The 9,487-nt window shown below is 43.2% G+C and overlaps 1 protein-coding gene across 1 annotated transcript; it reads left to right on the forward strand.

The window, feature by feature from the left end:
• Positions 1–440: 440 nt before the first annotated feature.
• LOC113405423 (titin-like) lies at positions 441–9,357 on the forward strand (the record flags this gene model as incomplete). The annotated part of the gene is made up of 9 exons (XM_026646631.1): positions 441–759; positions 2,567–2,845; positions 2,951–3,238; positions 3,420–3,698; positions 3,845–4,123; positions 4,228–4,506; positions 4,623–4,910; positions 5,051–5,338; positions 9,032–9,357. Coding segments are annotated over 9 exons (2,625 nt in total), but the record flags the coding sequence as incomplete, so codon positions are not given.
• Between the last annotated feature and the right edge of the window lie 130 nt (positions 9,358–9,487).

Genomic DNA, 9,487 nt, shown 5'->3' on the forward strand with positions numbered 1-9,487 from the left:
TTGTGATATAAATTGGAGACCATCTTCTGAATCTGTGGATTAGGAATGTGTATTTTAAAGGATTTATCAGGAGGGACCGAAAGATTTTTGAAGGAAGGTTTAGGGAGAATTGAGGAGTGGAGATAATGTTGTCTTTAATCTTATTTTCTTTGCAACTTTGCAGACTTTGCCATTCTAAATGATTAATACAAAATTCTGGTTTGTTTCTTGTTGCTTATACCTAAAGTCCGGATTTCTTTAAAAAAGGAAATTTTTCATAACTAATAAAACTCCACATCTATTTACACAGTGTGGTGTTTTGCTGTTCTAAGAGTGGTGTCCTCTGTGTACTTTTTGTAAATAATAGAGCCCCTTTTAAAATGTAAGCAGTTTTTTAAACAACATAGCGTCATAAATGTATTTCTTGAAAAGTCTTTTTTTATTTTAACATTTATTTTTAGAATGTAAAGAGTATGTTCATTCTTGCAGAACGAAAAATTCCACCTAGTTTTACAAAGAAACTATCTGAAACGGTAGAAGAAACTGAAGGAAACACCCTTAAACTTGAGGGCCGTGTTTCTGGTTCTCAGCCTCTGACCGTTGCTTGGTATAAAAACAATCAAGAGATCTATCAGAGTCCCAGTTGTGAAATATCTTTCTTGAACAACACCATACTTCTGCAAATTAAGAGCGCAGAGCAGGCTGATGCTGGCTTATATACCTGCAAAGTGTCCAATGAAGCAGGAAGTGTATTGTGTACTTCTTCCGTTGTTATTAAAGGTTAGTTAATTTCATGTTTTGCTTCTCTGTGGTGTTAGGTTTTTGGTTTTTTTATCAGCATGTTAGCTGTCAATATACGTCTTCCATAGCTAATCAAATATTTCTCACTGAGTCTTATTTTTAGGCCATATATAATTGTGTGTGAACAATATTAAATTCAGTACAGCATACACAATGAGATAACGGCAGCTACTTCTCCTTTAGATACTCAGGGAGAACTCATGAACTTCAATTTGAGTTCTGTATCTCAGGAGAGAATTGAGCACAATATATCTATTACTTTCTACTAATTAGAATGCCGTACTAATATTTCCTGCAGATTTCTACATTTCGTTTATCGAACGGTTTTATACAAACCTTGCTGCTTTCAATACGTATTCATAGCAAATAACCCGACGCTGTGCATGTTATGCGTGGCTAGATCTCGACAATAAGCCATTAATTTTCCTGCCAATTTAACAAGTTCAGAACCGTACCGGTAATATTTGCTCACTAAAGTGTGACAGAGTTTTACAGGACAACATCAGCATTTTTCAAAAACAGCTGAAAACTCTTTAGCTACTAATGCAAGAGTCACATAATTATTTTTTATTTTATATTATTTTATTTTATTACTTTTTGCATACTATCCTTTGGGATCTATTCTTGCTTATATTGCATACATTATTCTGATTAACCGTATGTCTGTGGAAGTCGATACCCTCAATAGGCATTCCTAGCATATTACATAATATGCTTAGAACGTATTTTGTTAATTATTTATCATAATCTAGCTCTTAGCAAGCCTAGTGCAAACACATTGTCTACTTCATTGCCTATCTTTCTCTTTCTTTAGCATTTGTTTTTCTCTTCCGCCTACTGTAATATGACGTGTGTCATACGTTAAAGTAATAGTAAAGACTACATTATTCGTAAAAATGGATTAAGCCCCTACGCTCCACAGGTGCTTGGGGCGGCCAAGGGAGAGGGGCGGCACCTGCGGCAATTCGGGGGCGGCAGGTCCCTCACTCCCTCTAGGAGCAAAGGACCTGCCGCTGAACTGCCGCCGCCGATCGCGGCTTTTTTTTTTTTTGCTTGGGGCGGCAGAAATGCTGGAGCCGGCCCTGATGATGACCGATGATGTAAACAGTGGCATCTGGTGTGAACTATGAATTAACATTGTAAAAACAGAACCGGTTGAATCTTTAGAGATATAAAAATGTGACGTCCCATAATATCCATCAAATCTCTACTCAATTTCTTTTCATGGAGTCGCAGTTTTGCTACGCAAGATGTGCAGCTTTTCCTTCACTGTTGGAAGGATCAGAACAAAACCATCTCTACCTAAATTTGCACAGCTGGGGCAGTGTGCTGTGGTAGCATAGGGTTTAGCGGTAATTGCTTTGGTAGTATAGTGCGTATTATATCTTTTAAAAGCTGTTTAAACAATTTTTGCAGAATGGCAGTTGTGCTTTAATTTTAATTCTCTTTAAGAAGGAGTGCAAATATAACTACTGTGTTGAGAGAAGATAGCATACTTACAGATTTCTTCGTGCATGCTTGGGGAAAAGTACTCTTTTAGTACTATTTTTATTCTCCCAAACTGTGTACAATTAGTATTCCCGGAAAACAGACTTGTATGTATCAACATACATTGCTGATCATTATTTGCTTGTAGATTTAACATTCTTGTTAGAGTTAAGAATTTATTAATCTATTGCGTTTCTCTCTTATAATCATGATACATGTTTACTAAATATTTTCCTGTTCTGTTCTCTCGACTTTACAATGAGATGTTACCGATTAGACGGTTTTTCTTTTCTTTCAGAACCAGCAGTCATTTTAGAGAAGCCAGAACCGATGTCCGTTACGGCTGGGGATTCTTTTACATTAGAGTGCACAGTGGGTGGAACACCAGAACTTATTACAAAGTGGTCTAAGGATGGAAGAGAACTACAGAGTGGCCGCAAATATCAAATTACCTTTTCCAACAAAGTAGCTACGTTGAAAGTTCTTTCTGCGGAGGCGGGAGACAGGGGACTGTATACATTTGAAGTGAAAAACGAAGCTGGTGAAAGTAGCTGTACATCCTCGGTTGATGTTTCAGGTTAGCTGGCTAGTACCTTAGTTGTCATTTAGTGATGTCTTTTCTTTAATTTTTAATCAAAAACAAACAAAGCAACCCGTGGTTTTGTCGCCTTTTTCTACGCAGATCGCATTGTCCCTCCTTTTTTCACAAGGAAGTTAAAGGAAACATGCGGGGTGCTGGGTTCCTCAGCGCTGCTGGAGTGCAAAGTTTCTGGATCACCACCCATTTCAGTTGCCTGGTTCCAAGATGGAAATGAGATTGTTAGTGGAGACAAATATGAAATCTCATTTTCAGACGACGTCTGTGGTTTGAAACTGAATGCACTGGACTCGTCAGATACCGGACCTTACACCTGTGCCGCCGCAAATGCCGCTGGCTCTGATGAATGCAGCGCCTTTTTGATTGTACAAGGTCAGTAAAAGAGGGCCAAGGTGCCTTAGGCAAAATGCTTCCTCCATTTGCTGCTATTTCTTCCTTGGCAATTTTCAGCGCGCCTATAAATCTTCAGCCAAACTCTGATTTGGTTTTCATCTTCAAACGTAACGATCACACTAATTTGTGAATGTGTCTAAACTTCTTTATGTATGTCTAGAACCACCCTCATTTGCGAAGACACCCGATCCCGTGGAAGTTCTACCTGGGATGAGTGTAACATTCACGAGTCTCATAAAAGGAACGGCCCCGTTCAAAGTTAACTGGTTTAGAGGCATCAGAGAACTTGTGTCAGATAGTACCTGCAACATCTCTTTGGAGGATACAGTTGCAGAACTGGAATTGTATGAAGTAGAACCACTCCACAGTGGAGATTACACCTGTCGAGTCACTAATGACGCTGGCAGCGTGTCTTGTACCACTCATCTTTTTGTGAAAGGTGTGTTTTGACTGTTGTTATTGTTGATAGAGTTTATTTATTTGTGTGTGTGTGTGTGTGTGTGTGTGTACGCACACATATTCGTGAACATCTTGTTACTTCCCCCTTCTTCTATTTGACTTTTCCCTTCCTATTTGTTGCTATAGAGCCAGCAACATTTGTGAAGAAATTAAGTGATTCCAGTGTAGAGCAAGGGAAATCCATCCTTCTGGAAAGCACATACAAAGGAACTCCTCCTATTTCAGTAACATGGAAGAAGAATGGCTTTCACATAACACAGTCCCCGAGATGTAGTATGACAACTACCGAAAAATCGGGCATACTGGAAATTCTTAACAGTACAAAAGACGATGAAGGGGAATACACTTGCGAGGTTGCCAATGATGCCGGAGCAGATATTTGCCAAGGCCAAATATCAATCCTAGGTGTGTTGCTATCTCCGATTCCTTAACCACTCTTGTAATAATAATGGTCAGTGTAAGATTTGCTCTCTTTTCTGTGATGCTGATTGCGATCATTTGTGCTTTAGAACCGCCTTATTTTGTTACACACTTGGAACGTGTAGAGGTGACAGTCGGGGAGACCGCATCTTTTCAGTGCCAAATTGCTGGGACGCCGGAAATCAAAGTCTCCTGGTACAAAGAAGATACAAAATTAAGATCGACCCCTGCTTATAAAATGTACTTCAAAAATAATGTGGCCGCGCTAGTTTTCAACCAGGTGGAGAGCAGTGACCTTGGAGAATACGTCTGCAAAGCAGAAAACAGTGTTGGCTTTGCTTCTTCCACAGCTCTGCTCACTATTAAAGGTGATGGTTTCATTTCAAGTATTTCAGTAATGACTCTTTATAGTAACAGGCTTATCGTAAATGCAAATTGTCTGCAGGTTGGCAGGATGCCTTATTTCCTACTTATTTTCTTGCAGACCGTAAGTTTCCACCGACCTTTGCAAAGAAACTAAAAGACATTCAGGAGACTGTTGGTTCCCCCGTTACCTTTGATTGTCGCATAAATGGCTCGGAACCTATTCAGGTGTCCTGGCATAAGGATGGGGTGCTATTACACGATGATGATAACATGCAAACAACATTCTTAAATAACGTAGCAACTCTTCAGATCTTGCAGACCGACATGGCTCACTGTGGCCAATACTCGTGCTCAGCTCACAATGCTCTTGGGACTGCTTCTTCCAGTGCCAAGCTCCTCCTCACAGGTTGGTAGCTGCTAAATCTTGTCCCGGCCATTGGCTTTAAACAAACAGAAGACACTGCGTTGTTGTGGAATGCCAAACGGTCTGATTGCGCGGCGGTGAAGCAGCAGCTGTGAGAGTTATGTTGTTTCTTTCCATTTTAGAGCGTCTGAGACCTCCTGTCTTTGATGTGAAACCTGAACCCATTGAGGTGGCTCTTGGAGCAAGTGGTTCCTTTAAATGCCACGTCACCGGATCGGCGCCACTAAAAGTCACTTGGGCAAAAGATAACAGAGATATCCGTCCTGGGGGCAACTACAAGATCACCCTGGTGGAAAACACAGCCAACTTGACAGTTCTAAAAGTAGGCAAAGGAGACTCCGGACTATACACTTGTTCTGCGAGCAACAGTGCTGGAAAGGATTCTTGCGCAGCTCAGCTAAGTGTGAAAGGTATTTAAGAACGCAATGCTTTGTCGTCTTCTTGCCAAGCGTTTTACCTTGTTAGAGACACAAAACAATGCCGAGCTTCTTCTTTTATCTTTCAAAGGGCGCAAAACTGAAAGCGTTCAATCTACCTGATGAGGTAGAGCAAATACATTGTCCAGGATTTTGACAGCAGAATTTTTCACCCTGTTGGTTATTTTAGGATTGAATCATATTGCATCTTGATCGCTGACGCGATTCCTGAGCAAAACCCTTTAACCTTCTAAATGCAAATTTTCCTCACCCACACCAAGAGCCTATTAGAATATGAACATTTGAGAAGCTGACAGTAGTCTGGGAGACAAACATTTTTTCCCCACCAGCACGCTGCTCATAGTATAGTATGTGGATTCTTCAACCTACGTATCTCTACATTTATGATCGGACTAATCTACCCTGGTGTAAACTACACCGGTATATTAGGAATTTTCACCATTGCGATTTCCTTCATGTGGGCAGGGCCTTTGGGTTTATAACAGTTGTTCTGGCTCTGTAATTCCCATTGATCCTTTAACAGGATGAGTGTAGGCTAAGCCTCTTTAAAAAGTGTGCCATTTTTTTCCTTAAAGATAATTGTAGATAGCATTAACATGTACTTATTTGTAGGGTTGTTAATTAATTGCAGTTAACTGAAGCGATTAACACATAAGAAATTAACTTGGTTTTTTAAAAATAGCCCTGATTAATCGCAGTTTTAGCCGCACTGTTAAACAATAATAGAATACCATTTTAAATTTATTATAAATATTTTGGATGTTTTTCTACATTTTCAAATATACTGATTTCAATTAAAACCATAGGCGTGCACAGCACATTTCATTAGGGTGTGCACCCAGGGAGCCCTGCCCTAGCCCCGCCCCCATCCACTCCCTCCTACTTCCCGCCCACTGACTGCCCCCTTCAGAACCTCCATCCCCTCCTGCTCTTTGTCTCCTGACTACCCCCTCCTGGGACGCCTGCCCCTAACTGCCCCCCAGGACTCCACCCCCTATCTAAGCCTCCCTGCTCCTTGTCCTCTGACTGCCCCCCAGGACCCTACCCCCCTACCTGTCCCCTGACTGCCCCGACCCTTATCCACACCCCCGCCCCCAGACAGACCCCCGGGACTCCCACGCCTATCCAACCGCCCCCTGACAGGACCCCCAGAACTCCCAACCCATACAACTCCCCCTGCTCCTTGCCTGCCCCAACCCCTCTCCATACCCTTGCCTCCTGACAGCCCGCCTCCCAGAACTCCCAACTCATCCAACCCCCCCAGCTCCTTGTCCCCTGACCACCCCCTCCAGAGACCCCCCACGCTAACTTCCCCCTCCCAGGACCATCCTTGCTCCCTGTCCCCTGACTGCCCTGACCCCTATCCACCCCCTGCCCCTTGACAGACCCCGGGACTCCCATGCCCCATCCAACCCCTCTGCTCCCTGACTGCCCCCTCCAGAGACCCCCCGCCCCTAACCACCCCTCCCAGGATCCCACCCCCATCCAGCCCACCCTGCTCCCTGTCCCCTGACTGCCCCCACCCCTTATCCAATCCCACCCAGACCCGTACCCCTTACCACAAGGCTCCTAGCAGCATGTTTGGCTCCGTGCAGAGCCAGACACGCTGCCCCGCAGGAGCGAGCAGCCCTGCCCCTTTGAATGCTGCCTGCGCGGCGGTATGGCTCCGGATGAGTGGGGAGCCTGTCTGCCTCCCTGCGGAGCCAAACACTGCCCCGCGGGAGCACGCAGCCCTGACACCCAGAGTGCTGCGTGCACAGCGGCATGGCTCCAGGGGAGGGGGGGAAGGCAGGGGAGGAGCTGGTGACTTGCTGTGCTCGGCCGGGCGCTCTGGCCCAGGAGCGCAGACCCCGCGGCTTGCCACGCTGTGAGAGTGGGGCCATTTTCCCACCCCTGCATTAGGGTGTGCCTGGGCACACCCGGCACACCCTGTGTGCATGTCTATGATTACAACACAGAATGCAAAGTGTGCAGTGCTCACTTTATATTATTTTTATTACAAATATTTGCACTGTAAAAAAGATAAAAGAAATAGTACTTTTCAATTCACCTCTTAGAACAGGGGTTCTCAAACTGGGGGTTGGGACCCTTCAGGGGGTCATGAGATTATTACATGGGGGGGTCACGACCTGTCAGCCTCCACCCCCAAACTCTGCAATGCTTCCAGCATTTATAACAGTGTTAAATACAAAAAAAGTGTTTTTAATTTATAAGGGGGGTCGCACTCATAGGTTTGCTGTGTGAAAGGGGTCACCAATACAAAAGTTTGAGAAATACTGTGTCAGGCTAGGTCTACACTGGGGGGGGATCGACTTAAGATGCGCAACTTCAGCTACGCGAATAGCATAGCTGAAGTCGGCGTATCTTAGGTCAATTTACCTGGCCATGAGGACGTCGGCGAGTCAACCGCTGCCGCTCCCCCGTCGACTCCACTTCCACCTCTCACCACGGTGGAGTTCCGGAGTCAATGGCAGAGCGATCGTGGATCGATTTTATCGCGTCTACACTAGACGTGATAAATCGATCCCCAATAGATCGATCACTACCCGCCGATCCGGCGGGTAGTGTAGACGTACCCTTAGAAGTAATGTAGTGCTATCTCTTTATTGTGAAAGTCCACCTCTACAAATGTAGAATTATTTTTTTCACATAACTGCACTCAAAAACAAAACAATGTAAAACTTCAGAGACTACAAGTCCACTCAGTCCTACGTCTTGTTTGGCCAATCACTAAGACAAACAAGTTTGTTTACAGTTAAGGGAGATAATGCTGCCTGCTTCTTATTTACAATGTCACATGAAAGTGGGAACAGGTGTTCACATGGCCCTGTTGTAGCCGGAGTTGCAAGGTATTTACATGCCGCATGTGCTAAACATTGGTAAATGTAAAAAGCTTAAACACAGACTTTATACATAGCAAACATACTTTTGCCCAAAAGGTCGATCAGGAAACAGACTTTAGCCATATACATATACTCTAGGACTAAGCTACACAGCATACACATACACACCAGGTATCTATACACTAAATTATATATATATATAATTCTCTTCCATACATATAACATGGACAGAATTCAAGATACATTTCTGTCATGGTCAAGGTCACAAATCAGCTGAAATCTAGTATGGAAACTTCCAAAGAGCAAATTTCGGCTGTAAGTTTGGCATTTTAAGACACTGTCACCCACAGTAAGAGTTGAATATTTCAGTGAATCATGTCAATATATATAGAGTTTTGTGTGCAGACCTATGTGAAAATCTGGGCACATGATATATAAACTATTGAATTGTAGTGAGGGTAATTCTTATATCTAAATGCTCTTGTAAGTTATATATATGGCAATTTAGTAAACAATAATCTTTCTGCAAAATAAATGTCCAAATCTTTGCAAGGAACTTGGGAAATCATTCTACATGTAATACAGACCATTGGCAAAGACATACAAAGAAACTCCCTTGCTTTTGTTTGTTATGTATGCTGTGTGTTCCTTTCTGTCATGCTGCCACCAGATATATCACCGGCTAGTGTAAATTCACGTTTTGTAGATATTTCTACTCTTGCCCCAAAACCCAAAAAAGTGTACACTGTCGGTTAGATTTTCATTTTAAAGAATCTGCAGTTTAGTGAATCATCTTGTTTACTCTTGTCCTTTGGTTTCATAGAACCACCAAGGTTTATTAAGAAGCTAGACTCCTCTAGAGTTGTGAAACAGCATGATTCCACTACATATGAATGCAAAATAGGCGGGTCTCCAGAAATCAAAGTCACCTGGTACAAAGACGAAGCTGAAATCCACGACAGCGAAAAATACAGAATGTCCTTCGTTGACGCCGTGGCAGTCATTGAAATGCACAATCTCAGTGTGGAAGACAGTGGAGACTACACTTGTGAAGCTCGCAATGCAGCGGGCACTGCAAACACCAGTACTTCGTTGAAAGTGAAAGGTCAGAACCCCACTCCTCCCTTTTTTGTCGGTTCCTTCTTTTAATCTGCTGTGGAAGGTTAATAAATCTTCTCTTCAGTCAGATAGGCGAGTGCTGCCTTCTGAGAACACAGGGTACGGATTTTACCAGGGTGCTATGACATGGGAGCCATCTCTTATTGTGACTCGTGTCTTT

This window comes from Terrapene carolina, unplaced genomic scaffold (genome assembly GCF_002925995.2).
Source record: "Terrapene carolina triunguis isolate 2854851 unplaced genomic scaffold, T_m_triunguis-2.0 Scaffold36115, whole genome shotgun sequence".
NCBI lineage: Eukaryota > Metazoa > Chordata > Testudines > Emydidae > Terrapene > Terrapene triunguis.